General features: G+C 40.7%; 2 protein-coding genes across 3 annotated transcripts; one reads left to right on the forward strand and one right to left on the reverse strand.

Annotated features, from left to right (window-relative positions):
* Positions 1-27: 27 nt before the first annotated feature.
* zgc:103759 (U8 snoRNA-decapping enzyme) lies at positions 28-8,364 on the reverse strand. Of its 2 annotated transcripts, none has more exons than XM_049580321.1 (5): positions 8,296-8,364; positions 6,189-6,320; positions 5,672-5,712; positions 722-962; positions 28-592 (listed from the first exon to the last, which is right to left on the reverse strand). In XM_049580321.1, exons 1-5 carry the CDS (start codon positions 8,356-8,358, stop codon positions 350-352), a joined length of 720 nt encoding a protein of 239 aa, XP_049436278.1. In that variant the 5' UTR covers positions 8,359-8,364; the 3' UTR covers positions 28-349. The 2 variants fall into 2 exon arrangements, with proteins under 2 accessions (XP_049436278.1, XP_049436279.1); XM_049580322.1 differs by lacking the exon at positions 8,296-8,364 and adding an exon at positions 6,481-6,563.
* A 131-nt stretch (positions 8,365-8,495) lies between these two features.
* gss (glutathione synthetase) lies at positions 8,496-24,383 on the forward strand. Its single transcript, XM_049580950.1, has 13 exons — positions 8,496-8,759; positions 9,553-9,694; positions 11,234-11,379; positions 11,489-11,564; positions 13,486-13,625; positions 14,046-14,162; positions 14,642-14,722; positions 15,321-15,398; positions 15,542-15,611; positions 17,056-17,250; positions 17,419-17,500; positions 19,090-19,279; positions 22,451-24,383. The coding sequence occupies exons 2-13, from the start codon at positions 9,563-9,565 to the stop codon at positions 22,572-22,574; spliced, it is 1,431 nt and encodes a 476-aa protein (XP_049436907.1). The 5' UTR covers positions 8,496-8,759; positions 9,553-9,562; the 3' UTR covers positions 22,575-24,383.
* The last annotated feature ends 499 nt before the right edge of the window (positions 24,384-24,882 follow it).

The following is a 24,882-nucleotide window of genomic DNA, read 5'->3' on the forward strand; positions in this document are numbered from 1 at the left end:
GATGAAGGAAAGTCGTTTGCTATGGCAGTTGCTTTCACGTCATTTAATTAGTTTTTTCAAGTTTTCAGTTTAAAATCAACAACAGGAGTAAAATGACAGAGGAAGTGGGAATATCATGGACGGTTAAATGATTTTATTTGCATTAATGGTGGAGCAGTTGACAATGTTTTCTCCAAACTGTTTGATGCATGAGGCAATTATGAGTCACCAGCTCAGAATCAGTATCACAGTGTGTTTGTGTGTGTGTGTAGGATTAAGTGTGTGAGTGAAAGATTGTGTTGAGCACTGCTGATGGCCAAAATGTAAGTGCGTGCTTGAGAGGATGTGCTGATGCACGTGCAGGTGTGTTTCAAAACCGTTTCCTCGCCTCTGTTAGCGCAAGGGCCCCATGCAGGTCCTCTGCATTTTGTGTGTTTATCTTCAGCGAGTGTGCGAGGGCTTTGTGCAAGTCCTCAGGGGCGACCAGGTTGAAGCGCAGCAGAGAGTCGACCAGCTGGGAGCGAGCGCTGCCGATGAACGAGTGCGAGAGGAAAGGCGCAAGGCCTCCCCCGGCTTTCATGGTGTAGAGAGGGACTCTGACCGTTCCTAGAACCTGAGAGAGAGACACACACACACACACAGAACAGGTGATAAGGAACGGAGCATGAGATCGGGTAAATGGCTGCAATCAGTCATTCTAGACAGAAAAATACACACACACACACACACACACACACGGTACCTCCTGTCCATAATCTGTTGCAGTGGATACAGCCGCTCTCTCCACCTCCCTAATCTGCTCCTCCTCCATCTTCTTCACGTAGAAGTGAAGGATAAGGCGGGAGGAGCGGGAGGGAGAGGAAGCAGGGGCAAATCGGGAGTCCACATGATCTTCTACCGATATTGGCACTGCCACGCCCAGCTCCTCCAACAATTCCCTGCTAAGCCCTGCTTCCAGGGTCTCCTCCGATGGATTAACGAGCCTGAAGTGTAGGAGGTGGGGGCAAAGGTCAGGATCAGATATGAAAGCAGATAAACAATTTCAGCTGTACTGCTCTCCCGAGACTCCTCAGTGCGGAAGTAAATAAATCAAGCTGAATGAAAAGCTCACTCAATTTAAAACAACAAAACTAGTTTGCTGAGCTGCTCCCGCCTCAAGTCCATAGACTGTGTAAAGGAAGTGGACGTAGCCAATGTGACGTCCCCCATGAATTTGTCGACTACCACAGAGTGCCCCAGAAATGAGTCCTAAAACCCGAAAATTAGCATTTTAGCACTCCCAGTTCCTGCGTCTCAAAGTCGATGGGTTTTTTTAATGGATTTTTGGTTGGATGCCTGAAATAAGGTCTTATCACGAGCTTAAGAGACTTTCCTGTTTTGTTCTACAACGTAAAATACGTCAGTTAATACCCCACTTGTGAACCTAGAAGCTTTTATGTGTCTTTAAAACGGTGGATGCTAACAAGTTGCTAAATAAGACTACAGACCACCATCAGGCCGAACGGGGCAACGTTAAGACATGCAACTGTAGTGCAGTTTGTTTATAGCCTAACATTAGATTTTACTTAAAAAAAATTACTTCAAAAATCATAAGGAGTGTTCATTTGTGAAGATTACCTTGCTAAACAAAACATTTTTCTTATACCTTATTTTCTGCAATAGTCAAGAATCCAATACAAAAATCCCATAGGCTTTTTGACAAGGGAACCAGGGCGAAGCTAACTTCCGCGTCAGCCTAAAGAAAAACGTCATCCCTGAGGAGGATTTTTTTGCATTATAGACTAGAGGGTGGAGCTGTGGAGGAGTGAGGGGTGGATCTGGACACCACCATGGTACAGACTTGTAAATCACAAAATAGCCATGCCCAAGTGCATACCCTGCTGTATCATCTATTACTAAATAGGACCATAACTTAAAAAATGAACATCATGCCATATTGAAGAAGACTTGAAACTAGCAATTGGGATTATAAACCTATCAGGAAAAAGTTTACTGCAATAATGAATCACATGAGAAGAAGGATTTCTCGCTGACTTTTATACTATTGGACTTCTTTTAGCAACCAGTGAAGTCGCCCCCTGCTGGCCATTAGAAAGAATACAGGTGTAAGACACTTTTCAGACCCCGAGATACAGTAGTATCTCCTCACCCTTAGAGATAGGGTGAGGAGCTCGGACATCCGGAGGGAGCTCGGAGTAGAGCCGCTGCTCCTTCGCGTTGAAAGTGGTCAGTTGAGGTGGCTCGGGCATCTGATCAGGATGCCTCCTGGGTGCCTCCCGCTGGAGGTGTTCCAGGCACGTCCCACTGGTAGGAGGCCCTGGGGCAGACCCAGAACACGCTGGAGGGATTACATATCCCGTCTGGCCTGGGAACGCCTTGGGGTCCCCCAGGACGAGCTGGCAAGTGTTGCTGGGGAGAAGGATGCCTGGGGTGCTTTGCTTGGCCTGCTGCCCCCGCGACCCAGCCCCGGATAAGCAGATGAAAATGGATGGATGAATGGATGGGGAACCCCTTGCTCAAGTTACAATAAAGTCAAAAGTCATTGGATCTTTCAATCTGAGACATCTCTGCTCTGACTGGCTGTTTTCGTTCAGGCGTGGTGGATTCTCGTAAATGCCATTAGAAACATTTGGTAGAAAGATAAGAAGGTAGGTAAAAGATGTAAAAGAGGTAAAAGATATGAAAACAAATGATGTAAAAGTAACAAGAGTCTACAGCCATGCTAGCACTTTTGTGAGGCTGTATGCAGACACAGCTGTGTTTTAGCTAAATGCTAACATTGGCAGGCTTACGTGCTGATGTTCTGCAATTATGTTTACTACCACGTTACCATGTTAGTTTAGCATGTTAGCATGTTAATATTTGCCCTCATTTGTTGGCTCTAGTGCTAAACACAAGGTTTAGCTGAGGCTGATGTCATGAACGTCATTAGTTTTGCAGGTAGCCAATTTGATCATGAGCCAAAGTACTGGACAAATTTAAATTTTGACCCGATGAAAAGCGGGGATCACCATAGTTAAAAATTATATCCTGAGGGAAACATGAAAGTCTGAATCACATTTCTTGATAATCAATCCAATGGTTGTTGGGGATATTTTACTTAAAACCACAAAATGTTGTGGCAATCCATTGAGTGGATAGAGAGATTTCTCACCAGACAAAAAATACTTTAACCTGCTAATAAAAAAAAGAGGATCACCAAGGTGATAAGGTTTTGAGCTTTGGGTACCATCTGTACTAAATTTTATAACAAGCCATCCAATTTTTCAGTAAACTGATGAACAATATTTTCCCATGATGCATTGTACAAAGGACATGCAGAAGCTGGGGCTTTGTAAATACCCTAGAAAACAAAAAATATAGCTAAGCAGCTAATTGCATTTTTTCAGTAAAATCTTTCACAAGCGGAAAGAAGCACCAAAATTGGCACAAATACTCCTTGGTGGTTGTTCTTTTGATAAAACCCATTAGCCACGCAAAAATCAAGATGGCCGCTATTTTTTCCAAGATGGCCCCCAATTTAATCCCAGAAATGCTATTTTGGGGGCAACTTTGTGTAAAATTGTCCAATAAGTAAAATCTTGATATCTAATCATACATTTTTGACCACAGAGAGGCCAGATTTATTGTATTGGAGAGGCCTAGAAGCTTCCTTCTACCATATTTCAGCCATTGAAAGAAAATATTATGCTTACTGATCTCTGGGCTACACATGGCGTAGGGGAGAGTGGCTTAAGATGAGCCAGTGGGTAAGTTGACCTACACACTATTTTTAAAGGAACTATATGTAAGAAATCTAAAACAAATAGTCGTAAAATCCTCCTAATATGTCACAGAGACTAAGGAATAATGTTCATGTAACATACCGATCTCACCGACAACAATAGTACAGCCAGAATATTCACATTTTTAAAAAAAAATTACGGTCCGCAAATCATGTTTACGTTTTGAATTTGTGTTTTGGCCTGTTGCGCCACCCACCGCCGTCTACCAGTCATGCAGTCAGTAGAGTCTCAGTCTCAGCATCAGTTACAGTTACGACTGAGCTACAGTAGCACGGCAAGCAGTATTAGCAGTGTCCTGGTACATAGCATTAGCAGCCGGTTTCTCCTCAGCTGTATCCCGGCAGCAGCATTAGCAGTGTCCTAGTACATAGCATTAGCAGCCGGCTCCTCATGAGCTGTATCCCAGCAGCAGCATTAGCAGTGTCCCAGTACACAGCATTAGCAGCCAGCTCCTCATGAGCTGTATCCCAGCAGCAGCATTAGCAGTGTCCCAGTACACAGCATTAGCAGCCAGCTCCTCATGAGCTGTATCCCGGCAGCAGCGTTAGCAGCAGAGAAGCCGGACTTGCTCGAACGGTCCACTGGAAATCCGAAGATCAAGGATGCGGCGACATGGCCCTGCCACGGCAGCCGCCCGTGGGCATACAAATCAGTCTCCAGCGTGCCGCTGTCCAGCAACCTCGAATCTGGAGGGGAGGGGGGGCAGACATGACTTGCGGCAGTATTTTGAATTTGAGTGCAGTAACCGTTTTGGCCACATTCTTACATACAGCGCCTTTAAATTAGTTTATAACCCTAACCCTAACCCACAACACAACCGTTCAGCCCGAGTTAGCTATATAGCTAATTTACATCTGCAGTCTCTGCAGCTTCTCTGCTACTGTGCAATTTGTTGTCATGTGACCATAAATTCACAAAGCACCCATCATTTCTATCTGGCTGTGATGGAGAGAAGTACATAGGAGAAGTGGTAAGTATTTATTTACACAAGAAACTTGAATAATACTATAATTTGACACCAGAATCATTGAAATTGGCCCAGAAAATTAAGTTCTGTCGTAAAAGATGGTTGAAATGGCAGCCATCTTGAAATTTACGTGGCTAATGGGATTTTTCAAAAGAATGACCCAAGAGGTACACTCAGTCAAATTTTGGTGCTTCTTTCCAGATTTGAAAGATTGTTTTGCTGATCTGCTCAGCTAATAACTATTAAATCATAAATATGTTGCAATCTATTTTGAAGTTTTATTTGAAGTGACATTCCACAACTGCAGTTTGATTAACATGCATTGGAGCAGAAATTGTCTCAGTTCCTGTTGTTTTATAAAACAGTTAAATTTGTACACTAACTGCAAACACAATAGTAATAGAAAAAGATACTGTGTACAATAAGTATGCCTACTGTATGTAAACTGGGACAGTGCTGCTTCTGACCACTGCTACCATTTGCTAATGCAGTTTCCCTTTCTTTTGCAATGTTATCATGATTTGTCAGACTTTTCTTCTTGCTGCATTACATAAATTCACTGTTAGCAAATGATGCCGCAGAAATCTTGGCAGTGACTACTGTAAATCCCAGACACAAAGAAACAAGTGATTCATTTTAAGTTGAATACTAATTAAGCAGTACGTGTCTGGCAGTTACAGTTGTTTGAAACTGTTTTTTATTTTTATGGCAAGACAAGGTACCTTACAGAAGAACCTGTCATGTCATGTTTCACTGTTCATCCTTGTAGTTTATGTATTCCAGTGACAAGCGTGTGAATAGTTGTTCTGTGCCACACAGGTTTATATCTTTTGAACGGGCTCATCTGTGAAGAAACAGAGAGACTTACAAACCTCAGCTAAACGTACCTGTGCTGTGCACATAAAAGGATAAAACAAAAGCAGCACCAGGAAAGACTCACCCGCCAGGGAAACCCAGCAGACCGTCAAAGCGCATCTGCATCTGTGGGAAGTGACAGAGGCTGTTATACACTCACACGCTGATGCATCCACACACGGAGGCAGAGATGCTCACTAACAAACAGCAGTGTGTTTTTATGCAAACAGGCAGAAACACTGAAAGCAGAAGTGTGCATCACTTGTGCATGCAGGGACTCAGTCAGTTCTATTCAGACACAAACACATGCATGTGTGCGCGTGCACACACACGCGTGCACATACACACAGACAAAATATTGCAAACTTCTTTTTTTCTGTCATTTAATTCTGCACATATTCCACAAAGTCTGGAGATTACTGATGCCAAAATATCCCTTAGAAAAGTGCCATTAAAAGTTACTTCTTGCCGGGGCAGCAGTTAAAAATCCAACTCGTAGTAGCATCAGATCAGATCGATTTTATGGCACAGAGTACACAGTTATTCTCAGAAAATTTTCACAAGACAACTTACAAATGTTCACACACAGTGCTCTTCCTCACCAGTATGATATGTCTTAGGGGAAACCTCCCAAACAGCTGAGATTTCGTGTCACAGTAGAGCATCACATGACAGGCATGCCTGCAGCGTGAGCACTCCAATGCCTCTGCCCTCGACAGCTGTCCACTCGCCATCTACAAGTATACAGACAAACACAGTGCAAAATTACACAGTCACAGTTCAGTTCTTACCTATCACTATGCATGGCTGCCCCCTTGTCATGTGCTGCTAGTGTGACATCATCCAAATACACTTGTTGTGTTTATTTACCCCCCCCCCCCAACTGAAACCTACTGATTAGCTTTAAGTCCTGTGGGTTCGTATGTGGAAAATCTTATGGCAGGCTATTCAAAATCAGGAAGCTTGGAGGGAGATCTTGTGACTTGTATCTAAGAAGCTTTAGCTCCCTCTGTTGGTGTGGAGTAGGCCTGACAACTGGGGAATCCCTGCCCTGGACTGAACTTTTCATGGGCATTAGCGTAGCCTATTGCATATATCTTTTACAATAATTCAGAGATTTTATACTTTAGTGTAAAAATGTTTATATTGTTTGAATATATTAACAATTTCGTCTTTTCTTATTCTAATGTCTAATGACTATTGACATAATTCTACGTTAAACTAATGTGATTAGTTAGTGGTCAGTATGTATTTTGGGACAACCATCATATTGCTTAATATTCCAAAACAAATCTATATTTTTATTGAATAGTTTTGACAGTGACTTTTTGCCTCTGCGCCATAGCCGTGGCCAGAGGCATTTTGTTTTCAGCTGTCCATTCTCATAAATGCAGTTTCTCAAGAACGCTTTGAGAGAATTTCTTCAAATTTGGCACGAATGTTCACTTGGACTCAATAATGAACTGATTAGATTTTGGTGGTAAAAGGTCAAGGTCACTGTGACCTTGTCCGTGTCATTCTGGCGAATGCGATATCTCAAGAACATCTATAGGCAATTTTATTTTTTAAAATTTGACACAAACATTTATTTGGACTCAACAATGAACTGATTTGGTTTTGGTGGTCGAAAGTCAAGGTCACTGTGACCTTGCATCCCTCTCATTCTTGTGAACATATTTTAAGAACACTTTGGGGGGATCTCTTCAAATTTGACACAACTGTCTACTTTGGTTCAAGGATGAACTGATTAAAATTTGGTGGTCAAAGGTCAAGATCACTGTGACCATATCCTTTGCATTCTTGTGAACGTGATATCTCAAGAACACCTTGAGAATTTTTTTTGTTTTTATTTGGCACAAACCTCCACTTGGACTCGACAATAAACTGCATAGACTTTGGTGGTCAAAGGTCAAGATCACTGTTGCAACCATGTTATTCACAGGAAGGCAATATCTTAAAAAGGCCTTTAAGGACTTACCTCAAATTTGATGCAAAAGTCCACTTGGATTCAAGGATTAACTGATTAGATTTTGATGGTCAAAGGTCAAAGGTCAAGGTAACTGTGACCTTACAAAATATGTTTTTGGGCCTATAACTCAAGAATTCATTCACTAATTTTGAAGACATTTTACACAAATGTCTAATTGGATAAAATAATGAAGTGATGACTTCAGTTTGACATCACAATGTTCTGCAAAAACACAGGAACAAATGGGGAGACATTTGGTCAGATATTGAATTGGTGAAACTCATCTTTGGTGCCCACCTTGTCGGTAATTTTATGTATATATAAAAAGACACTTTATCCTGAATTTGTGTCTGTTTATAGTCTTCTATCACCCCAAAAATATTTTGCTATGTTAATGAATGTCATTCCTAGGGGGTGTAATGGTGTTATCTAAAGTTGTAGCTCAACGACCTGTTCTTTTTTTTGTCTTTGAATGATATCATTCAGCGTGTCTCAAATACCCAGTGGGCATTTTCTTCGAGATACTTAATTGAATCGAACTGACAGATGTTTAAAATTTCTGCTCGGACTAGACATAACGTTACTTGTTTCATAGCTTTCCTCAGGCGTTACTGTGTGAAACATTTTGCCAGATATATTCGTTGTCACATTTCTGTCCATTTGTCATGTTTTTTCAGTTCAGAACATAACTAGTACTTCACTGTAAACCTCTTTATCATCTTATGAGTGACACATATTACCTGCTTGACAATTGTCCTTTCCCGGGTAACTGAAGTGCTGTCTTCGGTCAGCATTTTGAACATATTGTATTCACCAGCACCGCCTCCAAGTATTTTGGTGACGTTTTGAGCACTGATTGGCTGAAGAAAGCATGTGGTACTGGACAGCCAATAGCATCACCCCACTGACCAATCAGCAGTGGCAAATGACATACGCATTCAGCAGATCCGGACTCTCATACATAAGAGGAGGTCATGGTGATATATCAGTGAAATCGTTTTGGTAGCGTTGCCAAGGATTGTACAACTCAGAAAGTGACATTATCCGGTCAGCGGAGGCCGACACGTTCAGGTAGTGAGACCTGTCGAGCAGGACACAAAACACCGGCTGGAAACAATTGCTAGCTTGAAGGTAGCTGACTCGTAACGACCACGGTGTTCAACGTATGTAACGTGTGCCTCCTGGTAAACCCAGGTAGCGGTAGGTAAGTTAAGGTGTTGTTGTACTAGAATACACGGACCTGTAACGCAGTTATTACACAAGAAGCAACTCTATGCACTGTTTAGTGTTATTATAGTTACATAACAATAATTCTGTCGAAACTCTTAATTGTTTATCAGTGTTGAATGAATGCATATTTGTAGCTTTTTCTGTCTCTGTAAAGTCGTGCTGAGTAAGTGCTACAGGCTGCTACACAGCAACAACGATAACAGTAAATTAATGTTATATATAGGTTATTATTGTTGTTATTATCGTTTTAATAGTTGTTGTAGCATTAATCCAGTTATAATATTGTCCTGTTAGTTTTTGACAGGCATGTTAAAAACGTAAGTGGCAGATTATGTAACCTTAAACAGGAAGATAACCTCACAAACAAAACTCAGTACAGAAATGGAATCTACTTTGACCTTTCTCTCACATTTCTTCATGGTAAAAGGTGAACATGATGATTAACAGATTACATAATAACATTGAAACTATAACACAACATATGCGCACAAACTCTCATGCAACTTGTGCAGTGTAATCGAAGTATCATTTATCCAGTCATTTGCTCAGTACTTCCCTAACACATGCATTGAAGCCTTAGTGTTAGTCTAACTTCAAAGATAGCATAGATAAGTTTGACTTTTATTTCACTGTATGAGTTGCATGAGAGTTTGTAATTTCCTTTGCAAATTCAAGGTAACGTGGGTGAGGTATTCCTTTAAGGAAAACTTGTTTCTTCATTCCTTGTTCTGTTCTGCCACATACTATAACTATTTTTCATACTACAGGTGAATCAAAATGGCCCAGGGCATACCAGACGAGATAATGATGAACACTGCGCTGATAAAAGACTTGGCGGACGTGGCAAAAGATGCAGCACTTCTGCAGGGAGCCTTAATGAGGATTCAGGAGAGCCCCAACTCATCTGAGGTAGGATGTGAAAACAGAGATACTTCTTAGCTGACCTGCACAGACTATCATAATATAATATGTAACATTATATTACAAAAAGCACTGCCTGGCACTGGCATCTGCCAGTACAGAAACTGTCTCTGCATAATACAGTACATCTTATGATGCTGTCTCTCGTGTGATCAAACCTATTCAGCCATAAAAACAGTTTAGATATCAGTAGATTGTTATAAGCAAAGTAAAGAACTGGTTACTTTGAAAGGTCAAAGCTGCTACATCACCTACATTGGAGTTGTGACAGATCACGGAGGGAAGATGCATCTTGTTAGTTAATTGAGTTAGTTAAGAGCTTGGTCTAGGTTGCATGTGCATTTATGTTTCATGTAATTTGTGTAAAAATAAGAAGCTCAGTGAGGCATGCATACATATGCATATTTTTTAATTGGTTTGTCCCTCATCTTGGACGCAATACTGGCCCTTTTAAACTCCTCTGATGATTAATCAGATAACAGTCAGACAGTGGAAGAGCCAAATAAAAAGAAACCAGAAGAGAGAAGACAAACAGATGACCTGTGTCAGGGTTAGAAAATCATTTACATCCAAGTGAGATATCATTTGTTAACACTTAATTCCATTAGACAATAGACTATTGTGAAGAAGCAGAGTTCTACCAGACCATAATTCCTTAACCTTGTCACTGTTACTTTGTAACTGCTGGCAATAATCACTACAAACTCTTAAACCCTGCTGCTTCTTAACCATATTTGCTGTCAGCTTAACATAAAGGCTGCAGGATGACATGGTTAAATACACAGAGTGATTAAGAATGTGCATCTTGATCCATTTGTTTGTCTTTGTGTATGAATAAAAGGGAATAAAAGCAATTCAAAAAACTAGCAAACACAATAAATATGCCAATTTATAGTTGCTGAAGCAATTCCTTTGATATCAGATCGCTCAGTATTATTTTTTTCTCCGACAGTGCAGGGAAAAACATGTGTACAACCACAGTAGTTATCAGACCAGCTCTCTGTCTCTATATTTTCAATTTTCATTCATGCAAACTGCATGGCTGAATGAATCAATATCCAACACAATGCTTTACATACACTGTGCAGTTAGTTGATAATGCGAGAATTTATAGCACTCTGTATCTACAGTGTAGTTGTGCAGTTCTTGTTGAAGTCATTGTATATTTAACAAAAGAGGATGCTTTGCTTTGTCAGTTTTTGAATTTCTTTAAAAAATCCAAAGCATATAGATGTGAAAATGTATTTATGTGATGCGACACGGTGAGCCACGGCCAGTAAGAGAGGACATGATTCCATACCAGTGGGCTGTTTAAACAGGCGTGTTCAATGTGAAGTCATGTTAGGAATTTGTCCGGCTTTAGGGCACAGGCTTTGGGACAGATCTTGATTAAGCCTGTGTTTGCAATTTCAGGGATTTTTAGCTTGTTTTCATTCCTCACATGCCGTGTCCAGTGCTTGTGTTTTGTGATGAATAGATTTTGGATGTCAGCATTCTTGTCTTACATTTTATAACTTGTTTTTTCAGTTGGTGACCTACGCTCCGTTCACACTCTTCCCCACACCTGTGCCCAAGGCTGTGTTCCACCAGGCTCTGGCAGTGCAAACTCACTACAACACACTGGTGGACAAGATCAGCCAGGATCCAGACTTTCTGCAAGAGGCTCTCTCTAGGTAGCTCATGAGCCAACAATAACAATGACGTAGTTAGATATACGTAGTTATCTTCTCCAGGTGAATATGTGACAACTGATATAACAGGTTGACATTTTTTTGTTTATAGCACCATTGCAGTGGATGATTTCACTGCAAGGTTGTTCAGGATCCACCAACAAATCCTAAAAGAAGGAAGGTCTCAGGTATGTCTGTTATTTTGAAACTCAATCTTTCAAATTACAGGCCTTACATAGCAAACAAAATATGATGTTGCTTGGAGACAAATTACATTTGTTATGTATTTATTACTAGTCCATACCCATTGGTAGCTTTGTCACCTTCTACCTATGCCAATCCTCAATGCCTATGTGCAGTTTCACATAGATTGACCATGTCAGTGAGTAGAAAACCGTGAGACAGACAGAATGACTGACTGACAGAATGACACACTGACAGTTTCCGTGATTATGTACAGCATACCATACCATGACTTAGTCATACCAAAAATTAGAAACCCCCCCCCAAAACATTCGGCCACAGGGGGAGCCACAGCGATCGGTCGCATTTTAGCCATTTTTAGGCATTTTTCTGTTGTTATAGCGCCACCCAGTTGCCAATTAGAGTTAAATTTCTCCAGTCACCTTGAGGCGTCCTGTTCTACATATCTACCAAGTTAAGTAAAAATCGATATGGCGGTTAGGCCTAGATAAGAAATTAGCTCTCTAGCACCCCCATTTTGTTTGATGGGGTCAATAATGGAGGGGTCCCCTCAGATTATGTGTGGTCATATGCCTACAAAGCTGCGTGGTGATTGGTGAAACCCTTGAGATGTTATACACCTTTATGTGATGAGCCACGCCCTCCGCAATATTCATTGCCTTATAGAAGCTCAGTTTTAGTAAGTTTTCCAACTTTTGCCAAGAGGGAACTTTAGATATTGGGCCCTAGATTATGTTCACTGAGTTTCATGCAGATCGGTCAAACTTCCTAGGAAGAGATCGATTTTAAAATTCGATTTAAAATTCAAAATGGCAGAAAATCTATATAACTGGAAGTTATGGGTTCTTGAGGCAAATGTGTTCCTCATGAGGAGAGGCATCTCTGTGCACAGTTTCATGTCTCTACGACATACCGGGCATGAGATATGCCCATTCAAAGTTTGCAATTTCAATCAGTTGCTATAGCGCCCCCCTTTGGCCAATTGATGTAATATTGCTTCATTCGCATCCTCCCATGACCCTCTACCACTGTGCCAAATTTCACATGGATTGACCAAGTCAGTGAGGAGAAAAACGTGGAACAGACACACACCCACAGACAGAGTTTTCGTCATTATATAGTAAGATAATTCAGGATGAACAGTGATCTCTGTTTTGCAAAGTGTTTTTTATTTTAAGTTTTGAAAGCCAGTTAAGCAATGAAGGTCTCGCTTTCTGTGATTTTACAATTTTTACACATTATAGCCTTCAAGTACGATAATGTAATATGCATCAATAAATGGATTAATGGAGACACAATATGCACAAACTACCTAACCTTGGACTTTCAATACATGAAAGGAGGCCTTGTCAGATGATTTTTTTCATCCAAATGAAGTTATAAACCAGTTTATTAGTAGTTGGAAATCTCCCTGATTTAACTGTGTATGCAGCTGTGAGTTTTTAGTGTGTCTCTTCCTTTCTGTTGCCACTTCTTCCTCAGATTTCAGCCATGGTGACCTTTCAGTTGGTGTGACCACACTGGGCTCATCATTGAATTAACACAATATCACTAACAATAATTTTCACAATTGATTAATCTGCTGATGTATTTCTCTTTTCATTGATTAATTGCCTGGTCTAACAAATATCATTCTTACAACTGTGAGGCTTCAGCTTGGGAATGTTTGGTACTTATGCTTGAAAAGTAATAAGTTCTTAATCACTTATTCAAATTGTTTCCAGTTACTTCCTTTCTCTCGATTAATTGACTTATTGTTAAGCTCTAAATAATATGATGGGCCAAATGGCTCAAATGTGGAGCCTGCTCACAGCAGTCTGCGCTGAATGTTCAGCTGAGTGCCTTTTATTATTACCTTTTAGTGATTAAAGTAGTCTAACTGGGAATTCTTTGCCTTCTCTCCAGTCAATTGTTTTGGGTCTCAATCGGTCTGACTACATGCTAGACCAGGGAGAGGACGGGTCGTCGTCTCTGAAGCAGATAGAAATCAACACCTTTGCTGCCAGTTTCGGAGGTCTCTCATCACGCACGCCTGATGTACACAGGTAAGTCAATTATTAGCAAATAACCCATAGACTGTGCTTTTATTTTTAAGTGAGGGATTCTGAAATGTGATAAAAATCACACTGAGAGCAGCCAGGAGAATATTCTGAGTATATGGATACATTTTCTGTTTCAGGACTGAAAACTCAACATTGAAATAAAGCTCATCTGCGTTTGAAAAAGACAACAAAATCATCTAGGTTCACAAAGTCTTCCCTGATTTTGAGAGATAGAGTAGCTCATGTTCAAAAATATGGACTGACCTTTCTTAGGCCATAGAAATACCATATCAGAATTCTTAATTTAGGCGATGTTCCCCTGTAAGATGAAGGAATAACTGGCAGAGAGTGGAGTCAGAAAGTGATTTATATGATTTTCTGGGATTAACATTTGCAGTAAGTGTTCTTCATCTTGTTCGACAGACACATCCTTAGGGTGGCTGGGCAACTGGAGGAGAGCCAGCGGATCCTAGACAACAACCCTGCAGCTGGTCTGGCCAGGGCAATTGCCAAAGCCTGGGAGCTCTATGGATCAGAGAGGTAGCAGTGAAGTCACCCTGAGCCTTTGACACTACATGTCATTGCTTAATGAATGTCCTGACTTAACTCACTAACTGTTCCATCTACTTGTGCCGGATAAATGAATTCATCTTACAGAGAGTCTCGAATAAAACCACATTTGGATCTTCTGGTGGAACATGTAGACTCTTATATATAAATTCCAGCTGCATCATACCAATACCATAAACTAATAGATGAGCAAGTCTGTCCAGTATTATAAAATCTCTGCTGATGTTGGTATAACTTTACCACTGGAATGATGTGCTTGACATTGTGTAGCTGGAAGCATAGGCTTATACGGTATGTAATCGTCAGCAGTGTTGACTATTGGTAGAAATTACTTAATCAAAACAGTCACCAGTGAGATCCATGGATTATTCAGAGTGACCAAATGTCCAGAATAATGTCTTAAAAGGAGCAGTGAGAGTGTTTAACAGGAGCTGTTGTTGTCATTACAGAGCATTCGTCATGTTCTTGGTGGAAGAGAGCCAAAGGAACATCTTTGATCAACGATACATTGAGAATGAACTGTGGAAGAGGTATGTATGAGTACAGAGGAGCTGGTTTTGAAGCAGCAAGTCACTCCACAATAGCTTTAGCTGACTTTTTTTTGTGTGGAAGTGATGCAGTTTTAAAGGAACAAACATGACAAAGTAGAATATGTGGATTCACATTTATACCTTGTTTAAACTGCCAACCCAAATCTGTTCTCTGTCATCCAGATTGTTTCTAGATTGATTTTAAAATCAGATCAATCAAATCAGATTCAAACCACATTTGGAGAGGGTTTGAAATGCGATTCCAATCAAATTTCTACAGATGCATTTTAGTCCTGATGCTCTGGCCGCTTAAATCGGATTGGTCAGTGTTGTCACTTGCAACGCAACACAATGACGACGTAATAACCAGAGTGACCATCACTTGTGTAGTTACGTAGTTACTAACACCTACTTCGTCACCACAGCAACCCATGTAGATAGGATGGTGATGTCTGAATAAATTAGACATTTTTAATCATGTGAAAAATGAATCCATCATCCAGTTTGATGTATGCACATTCAGGTAGTTGGCTTGTATTCTAATGGTGTGAGAAATGGTGCTCTCTGTAAGCAGCACACTGTTGTCACTGTGTTTCAGAAACATTCCTACAATGAGAAAGCGGTTCGACGATGTTTGTAAAACAGGATCCCTTGATCACGACAAGAGGCTGTTTGTGTAAGTTTGTTTCTGTCAGTCTGTCAAATTAATAAATGGCATACAATGTATTACTCATACATTAAAGCTACATGTTACACATAGCTATATGATACAGTCATGATCAGGTGACTTACTGTGCATTTATATCATTCTCTTTTCAGTGATGGCAAAGAGGTGGCTGTTGTGTACTTCAGGAATGGCTACATGCCTCAGAACTACACTTCCGAACAGGTCTTCACTTAAATTTCTATTCCTAATCTGAGTGTTTTTAGTTACTGACTACGTGAAGTGCAGTCAGGATGGATAATCTTTTTATGCAAACACTACCATCTTGAGAATTTTGTTGGAAGTGGACATTGAAGTGTAAAATATGACTTCTTGGAGGTGTTACAAGGAGACAGACAAAACTTTGTTCTTCTTCTTCTTCTGTGCTGACACATATTGATTATTCTGCCATTGTATGTCCAACATGGCAGAGTAATCAATTCTCTCATTAGGCGATATAGGTTTTAAAAGTTATATATTTATTTTGGATGCAGGGGCAGTACATGAACACAAAGCAGGTAGCAATATATAATACACAGGAAAATAAAACAGAACAAAACAATTAACCAAAACAAACAAAAACAAAACAGATGTAACAATATTATTGTTATCAATTTGCAAACAATGTGTTGTTTCTAAGGGTGGTTATGTACATGTGTGTGTATACATTTATAATAATAAAAAAGAAATAGAAATGGGCATTCAAAAGCGACACACCTTGTGTTTGTTTGGTAGAAAGTTCATATTTGTATTGTTAGGGATTATTAAAGTAAAAAAGAGGCAAGATGTGAAATAAAATGTCTCTGCCGATATTGGTGCCACTTCACTCTCTGCTTCTTTTTCCCATTTAGTGTTTACTGGGCGCTGACAAACCAGCTTAGAGGTGCATTACCACCATCAAGTAGACTATAGTCACAGTTCTGTATCCCCAGCATTATCTGTAAATGCATGGAAAAATAGCTGTTTTACAAGATATCATAAACCTTTTGCAATAATAGTTAATACAGTCAGTACCAAGTTCCTGCTGATGTTTTGCAATTATTCACAAGTGGGTCCTTCGTGTCATTGAAATGATCAAGTCCAGGTGTTTCTGAATGTTTATAAAAAGCAGTATAGGGCTAAGCCTGCAACTGGTGGTCGATAATGATAGTGTGGGCTGAAAATGTACAAGGGCAGGTGTGTTCCATTTCAGTCCCCAGCTCCTCCGTCACCTGCTTTCCCTCTGCTTTAAAAATGGCCTCTTTGCCATGTATGTTATGTAACACCAAGGCCTGAGGGCAGGTGATTGGGGAGAAGGTGAACTGCCAATTAAAAGCAGCGTTAGTCTCATGTTCCACTCGGGAGCTTCTGCTGAGTCAAGTGCGACACCTTGTAGTCAAATTCGGTACACTGGTCCGGTCTGGTGTTTGGCATAGCAAACCAATTTTTCTACACCGGAAAGGATGATGTTATATTCACTGAACAAATTTAGTTATAAATGGAAATTAAATACATGATATTGAATCATACGGCATTTTAGTGTATTGAGGCAGATCTGAATCCAGTTGTATTGAATTATTGGGCAGTTAAAATGTACTGATGTATCAAAAGAAGAGAAAAACATTGTTGTTGTTTTTTTTTTCAATTGTAGACTTGGGATGCTCGTCTTCTGATGGAGTGCTCTCTGGCTGTGAAATGTCCAGATATCAGCACCCACCTGGCTGGAACTAAGAAAGTCCAGCAGGTGCTCGCCAGACCTGGCGTTCTGGAGAGGTTCTTCCCCGGCCAGCCCCAAGTAGTGGAGCAGATCAGAGCAACGTTCGCTGGCCTCTATACTCTAGACATGGTGAGAAAATAACAGACTGCACAGTTGTTCCAGTGTTTTTGTTGAGGAGCTGTATATCAGCCGCACATGACTACATCACAGTATCAACAAGAAAAAATGTTTTAATATACAAAATGTTTTGGCATGCTTTATGTTCCCATTTTATTTATTTGTTGTCTCTGTCTGTAGGGACCAGAGGGTGACAAAACGGTAGCAATGGCTTTGGCAGCACCAGACCGGTTTGTTCTGAAGCCTCAGCGAGAGGGAGGAGGTACAATACAAGAAATATTTTAAGAAATTAATTTCCCCATGCAGAAAATTCTAAAACCACTAACACATTAGTCACCATTTCTTAGACCTAGAGAGTTTAGAATGTCAATAACGTCATGGTAATGTATGCCACACTTAATGGCATGCATATTTACAACCAACTTTGGATCATAACAGTAGGGCTGTACCCAAATATTCGGATATTCGAATATTCGTTTCTATGGGTAGGTATTCGTAATGAAAATTTGGTATTCGATATTTGTTTTTTTGGATTTTTTTTTTTTTTAACTTTTTTTGAACATGTTTTTTTGGTGCTAAATGTAGTCTTTTCATTGTTGGTAAATGTAGGTTATCAATAAAAATCAAAACTTTTAAATTGCATTGTTAAAAATGTGAAAATATAATATCGCCCACCAACTGAGCTTGTGTGCACGGCACACTTGAGCGCATCTGTCCGAGGCTGTGGATCAATGCCAAGTTTTACCACTTTATCACTATTCCCTCTAACTTATAGCTGTTTTTTCGTTATCTTTTGAATTTAATATGAATTATGGAACCGCTTTTGTCAACGTTTGTTTCCCCCATTTTGTACAATAAATTATTCTTTAAAGTTTCAACAAGTTTCTTCTGGAGTGCGTGACACAAGTGTGTTTTGAAAATGTACCTTCAGATGCCATGACAGTAATAACCAATAATGTCAAAATATCATTTACAGACCGATTTAACAGACGATCACTGCTGCCCGACCCGCAGGTCCATTTGCGGGTCCCGCAGGTTACGGGTCGACCCGCGCATCACTACTCAGCTCAGCCTATAAAGGCTGTATACACAACAGTAAGGCTATAGACATTATATTCTATGCAGGCCAGCAGAACCAGCAGCGCATCGGCTCTACAGTGCACGGCACTGCTGATTAACCATTTTATTGCAGCATAGAGTGTCTGCCAGCAACCAATTACTTGCAGAGGCTTCCTACATCTTGTTTCAGTGGTTCCGATTTAATCAGAAGACAAATTAAACAGGATGACTAGCCAATGTGAAAATCAAAAGAAAGCATAGAATGATGTACTGAAGGAGACTGTTCTGCCATCACATTTTTTTGTGGTTTGAGAGCAAAGATCCGGTCGCCGCTGTGCAAAACTCTGCAATACAATTAGGTCCAACTCGCAAGGAGTCTTTGAAAGGAGCCGAGCCTGGCGTAAAACCGGAGAGAGCAGTCAACACGGCCGCAGCATTCTGGTAGTTGTAGGTTTTCTTACCTCTTGAGCAAAAGCAATACCACAGTCCTTTTTCACTGTTTTGTCTGCTCATGTAGCACCAATTCCTAAAGTATTTGCGAAGACCACTAGTTACTGCACAGAGTTCAAAAAAAGTTAACCCAGTTAAACAGAAGACCATCTTTCCAGCAGTGACATATACTTCTGTAACTACTGCGAACACTGTTGTCAGTTTTGTTTGAAAACTACAAATGATGAAGGTAATATTCAGTATTTGCCAACTTTAAGGGTTGTGAATGCTGACTAATAACATGACACGGCTGTTTTTGCAGTACATGAACTGTTTGTTTGAAATCTGTCATCATTTTTCTAGGTAACAACATCTATGGATCAGAGATCTGTCAGGTCCTGCAGGGAGTGAAGGAGAACACAGAGAGGATGGCCTATATTCTAATGGATAAAATCCAGCCCGCCCCGGTACAGAACTGCCTGCTGCGACGAGAAGGTCCTCTTCAAATCAGTAACTGTCTCAGTGAATTGGGGGTGTTTGGAGTATATGTCAGGTATGTAATCAGTGTTTCACTGGTAAATAATGCATTTTGTCTTGAGGGAAAAAAAAGATATTTAAATAAAAACGTGCGTACCGTCAGGATGAATTAATTCATTTAGCTTTCACTGCTGCTCATTATCTGCGAGCAGAAAGAGCAGCTGTATAATTCACCGTTTATGAAAGGATACATGTAGGATCATTACATTTATCACCACCAATAAGTAAACAGAGGAATCTCGGTTATTATTCATCTTCTCTACAGCATTAGCTCCTCAGCCCAGTGTAAGTGTCTTTCAGTACACTGTATAGCTGTCTGGCTCACATCTTTACTGTTTTGATTCATTCTTCCCGCTCTCAACATGATGTTTCCAGCAGCAGCAGCAGCAGCAGCAGCAGGCAGCAGTTTTCAGCAAACAAGCTTTGATAAACCCACTGGGCCAGATCCTCAAAAGGATTGCACTGCTTTTGCGACCGCTAAACCTGTGCAAATGAGAGAAAAAAATAGCGTGCAATTCACAAAGCACACGCAAAGGGTGAAATGCACGCAAACTGAACACAAACTGCACTTCCACTCCTAGCTGCGCCGGTCCAATTTGCATGCATGTAAATTAGGGAATATTCATAAATTCTGCACAAATTGCCCCCTTCTTATGCAAATAAGCCTCATTGCAAATACCACCTAATCCACAAAGACCAGCGCTAATTGCCACAGGCAGTAAAGCGGTGCTATTTAACGCCAGTGAGACCCGTGTATTAAATCCGCGCAATTTCTCTTTCTCCCTCTCTCACTCTCTCTCACGCAAAATGATTGCAAATTTCACTCAGTTGGTGGTAACTGTGGAGCATAGCCTATATAAGGGCTGTCATGCCAGGACTCCGGTAATCATGGCAGCAGTGATTGTAGCCAGGCGAAGGCACCGTAATGGCAGGCGTGCACCAGAAAGGATTTATCGGAAGAGAGTATCACTTTTTGATTTAAGTGACAATGAAATCATTTGCAGATACCGGTTGCCAGGCCGCATGATCCTTGCGCTACTAGATGACATCAAGGATGACATTGAGCCTGCCACCCAGAGATCCCATGCTTTACCTGGCATTGTCAAATTAGTGTCTACTAGTGATGCGCAGATGGGCTCTGACGGCACCCGAATCCGCATCTATCCATCAATCATCCATCCACCACCCATACGAGCAAATTAATTTTCTGTAATTACAGATCCGCATCCACCCGCACCCGCATGTTTATATTATCAGGAAAGATTAGATCCTGACCGATCCCGTCAGCTGACTGACAAAATAATCAATAAAATGGCGCCGTTACTCCGTGCGTAAAGGCGCACATTGGCACTCTTAATGAGGAGACACTCATTTCTGCTGCTGCGGGGATCACTGTGTTAAATAAACCCTTCAACATGACACATTTAAAGAGCATGCTTGCCCAGCCAATCATACATTATTTATCAGCGGGATATAAGCATGATGATATAGAGGGCCTATTGTATTGCACACGACACAAGTAGGCTCATTTCACATTTTAGAGCATGCAATACATTTCCCCCTCATTAATGTTTGTCAAAGCAATTTGTAAACTTTGTTTTTAAAGGGTGCGATTTAAATAAAAGTTACTATTAGGCTATTATTTTCACCCGCTCATAACCCATCTGCCATTAATCAGATTGTTCATTTTTATCACCCGATCGACCTGGCGGTTATAACTGCCATCCGCGCATCTCTAGTGTCTACACTACAGGTTCTTGCATCTGGCTCTTTCCAGAACCCCATTGCAGGCGTCTCAGGGCTCTCACAGTCATCCATCAGCAGGGCCATGTGCCGCAAATTGCGCTCAGCTGCCAAACTTTGTGGGCGTGTTAGCGCCGGCATATGATTAGAGCAAATTCTTTTGAGGATAAGGCGCTAAAACAGGGCAGATTGCGTGAGCTAGTTCTGCGCAAATAATGGCGCTATTAGCAGGAGCAATCCATTCTTTGTGGATCTGGCCCACTGTACACTACCTGCTCAGCACCAGACAGCAGACAGACACAGTCAGTCACTAGCTGATGAACATGGTGGAGCATTTAGCTGCTAGAGAGTCAGATATTTCCCTCAGGAGATGGTAGACACAAAAAAAACTGAGCTTAAAGAGAATGAGTGAATATCACACTTAGCAACTTGCTAACAAGTTCACCATATAAACTTAAAAAGCCCTCAAGTGGCCAAAAAAAATCTGATATTGCCAGTTTAAGTAGCTAGTACAGTGCCCATTCAACAGATGCTGTTCGAAACAGGCCAATTGCTTGGCCTGTGGTATGGCTGCTAGCAGCTTTCTCCAGAACCGCTCACACAAACAGCTTCACACTCGACACTACGCTTCCTTGGGTCCTGAGCAATAACTTGTAGTGCCCTGGTTGTGTCCCCTAGCACTGCTTGTGTTGGGAAGCCCCGCCACCACTGCTGTAGAGGGCACTGTTCGCTGTTTTATTCAGTGTTTATTCATTTTGAATTAGTTGCATGTTCAGATTGCACCAAATTTTGACCCTGTATGTTCTTGGAACCCCACCAATACACATGCCAACAGGCCAGCAGGAAGTGCAGCGGGCTTTAAAGGTAATTTATGTAGTGGTCAAACATGAAATTACAACTTAAGGGTCTGTAACTTGATGCCATGGGGCCCAAAAAGACATTTTCCAATAGACTTAATTTGGTAAATAGACATATGTAAGTCAGGGGGAATAAAAATGCCTGTCACAACCACCATAAAATGACTTGTTTCACCATTAGGATTTGATTCATTAGGTCCAGTAACATTGCTAGAGTACAGAAGCGCTGCATGATTAAATCATTTTATCCCTTTCAAGTTATCGGAGGGCTAACTGAAAGTTAGCCACTTGGCTTGCAAAAGTCTGAAGTGCGTTTGCTCTGTGGGCCCAACGATGTGGAACACGTGCGTGGGTCGAATTTGTTTGTGGGTATAGGTCAAAGTTTTTTGGCTTAATGCTCCACTGAGCAACTTTCATAGGAATGAACAGAGCCCTGCCTCAAACACTTTTATAAGTACAAGTTAAGTTTATAATTAAGACCTATTACCATCGGTCAGGAGAGTGTACACTTGTAATCCTGTCAAGTTAACATGACATATTTCAGCATTTACTAGTCTCATCTATCACCTCTCTTTATGTCCTCACAGGCAAGGTACAGACATGGTGATGAACGAGTGCGTGGGTCATCTGCTGAGGACCAAGAGTTCAGAACACTCAGACGGAGGCGTAGCAGCAGGAGTGGCCGTGCTGGACAATCCTCTCCTCGTCTAAGAAGTTACATTCCTACCTGCTGGGCTTTCAACACCAAACACACAAACGGATAACAATGAAACAATGATATCAATGTGGCACTTTTCAGTCACACACTTTGGTTGCTACAGCTTGAAAGTGAGCTCTAGCAACCAAAGTGTAACTTACTCAACACTGGGCGGACAGACATACTAGCAGTGTAAGCTCAAGATGAAGCCTCCGTTCCTCCAGGACTCCTCCTGCTGTTAGAGGCGATGCAGTAGACACATGTCTTTGTGTTATCTCTGGTGTAGCTGGGTGTTGTTTGCCTACATTACCAGTGTCAGTGGTTCCAAAACGGTTTATGAGGACCATGTTTGTTAGCAGTTTTTGTTATGATGATTTCGATTAAGTGGAGTGCTGCTCTCAAATACACTCTCAAGGCAAGTTTAGGCACAAAATGTACTGTAAAGTTTTTGACTATATGTAATGGGAACATTGGATTTCATTAGGCTCTGTAACGATAGGTTTTTAAAATGTTTGGTTTATGGTTGCTACACTTTGACTGTAGGACTTCTAGGGAGCAGTTTGCCCTGCGTGTGTGAAGTATGCACAACTCTTGACAAAAATCAATGATTCCAAAATCCAGAAAGGTAAAGCCAAGGTTGAACAGGACTAATAGGTTGAATCTCTTGACTGTCTGAGGTTTACAAAAGAAGGCAATGAGTTAAAAAGAATCAAGTGCCCTTAGACAGCTGTTTCTCTTGTTTCTTTTTGCTATTTACCCTCAACTGATGGCCTTTATTTTATTATTTTTATCACTTGAACTCTGCTGAGTGCTGCTTGTTTTTATGATAGGCCCTTTTCTCAGAAGACATTTTTGACTGAAAAGCTGAGGTGTAAATAATCAAATTAACGACAGCTTATTTTCATTTTGCTGCTTTGATTTCAGGAGCCTCGTATCCTGCATGCTGGCTCACTGTCACTCTCACTGGGACACCAGAGTAGAACAGAGCCATTGCAGTGCTGCTATTAACACCTGTGCTTCTCCTACTGTGACAAGTCAAAATGTCTGCTGTGAAAAGAAAGTCTAGTGGGACAAGGAATTAACAAAACATTTATTTTATACTGTGAAATTTGCTGTGATTTCTTAACCCTGGAATAAGTGGTGAAGCTGCTAGAGGTTTCAATCTCCCAGCTGCAAGAGTCTGTTCTAAAACATCTCACTTCTACTGCTCTCTTGAAATATGGAGTAAAATTATGTTTATGCAGAAAGTAGTAATTCTACTGCTGCGATAACTACTACAATTATTACTACAAATAATTATTCCAGTAATAATACAAATATGATTATTATTTTTGTAGCACCTTTAAGACAAAAGCTAATAGTTGAGGGAAAACAACTCAGCTGCCAACTGCAATCAAACTGCTGTGATACAATGTTGTGATGGCTATTTTAAGATCTTGTTCTCCATTTTGTCTGTCAGGGTTATATTAAGGTTGGGGTTATTTTTTTACGGTTAAAAATGTTACGAAAAAATGCTTTTGATGTGAAACATGCAGGAGATATTTGATTTCACCAACATGAGATGTACACAGAACAGCAGAACATAAACGGTATTTGTATGAGGACAAACTGTAGGTCATTTGCAGGTAATTCGCCACACAGTGATTTTCACCTCACAGGATGTGTTCTAGGGTTGATACTGTGATTGTGTAATACAGAAACACACTGACTGAAATATCCTGTCATATAATGCTTGAGGATTAAGAACCAACTGTCAGAGCTGTTGGGACAAAAAATACTGCTTAACCTGCTCAACCAGAAAATAAACTGTTTTTATACTTGTTCGTTTTTTTTCTCTGCTTATTGAATTAACTGAGTACAAGCAGGCTCTGAGGTCACCAGTGAGGGCTTGGAGATAATCAGGTCTGTGCTTCAAACTGGGGATTTGAAGTTTGAAAGACGTGGACTTGTACCAGGCAGTTTACAGTTGAAGACTGTAGTGGCAGTGAGGTTTAATGAAATGTCTGATGCTATAAGAAAGTTAAATGACAAAAGCACATCTAAAATGGATCACAGGGCTGCTTAAAGCTACAGTTATTAACTTCTCTGAAAACAACTTGTGTCATATTTGCTGAAACTGACACCATATTCTGAAATAAGTACATGAGACCGATAAGAGGCTGCAATGGAACTAGTCAGCGCAAGTTCGTCCCGTCAATTTACATCCATTTAAATTCTTTTTCTTTCTTTCTTTCTTTCTTTCTTTCTTTCTTTTTCTTTCTTTCTTTCCTTCTGTGAAATGGGACACCCTAGGAAGCTTAAAAAGCTTTTTAAGAGGGGCCC

Source organism: Epinephelus fuscoguttatus, linkage group LG7 (genome assembly GCF_011397635.1).
Source record: "Epinephelus fuscoguttatus linkage group LG7, E.fuscoguttatus.final_Chr_v1".
Lineage (NCBI taxonomy): Eukaryota > Metazoa > Chordata > Actinopteri > Perciformes > Serranidae > Epinephelus > Epinephelus fuscoguttatus.

Excerpts from the sequence above, each read along its gene's own strand:
- zgc:103759 (XM_049580321.1), bottom strand. The coding sequence starts at position 8,358 with ATGTTCAAAATGCTGACCGAAGACAGCACTTCAGTTACCCGGGAAAGG. Across the intron at positions 5,713-6,188 it reads CCCTAAGACATATCATACTG|ATGCAGATGCGCTTTGACGG; the intron begins GTGAGGAAGAGC and ends CACTTCCCACAG. Across the intron at positions 963-5,671 it reads CTGCTGGGTTTCCCTGGCGG|GCTCGTTAATCCATCGGAGG; the intron begins GTGAGTCTTTCC and ends CCTACACTTCAG.
- gss (XM_049580950.1), top strand. The coding sequence starts at position 9,563 with ATGGCCCAGGGCATACCAGACGAGATAATGATGAACACTGCGCTGATA. Across the intron at positions 11,380-11,488 it reads CTGCAAGAGGCTCTCTCTAG|CACCATTGCAGTGGATGATT; the intron begins GTAGCTCATGAG and ends TTTTGTTTATAG. Across the intron at positions 14,163-14,641 it reads GAGCTCTATGGATCAGAGAG|AGCATTCGTCATGTTCTTGG; the intron begins GTAGCAGTGAAG and ends TTGTCATTACAG.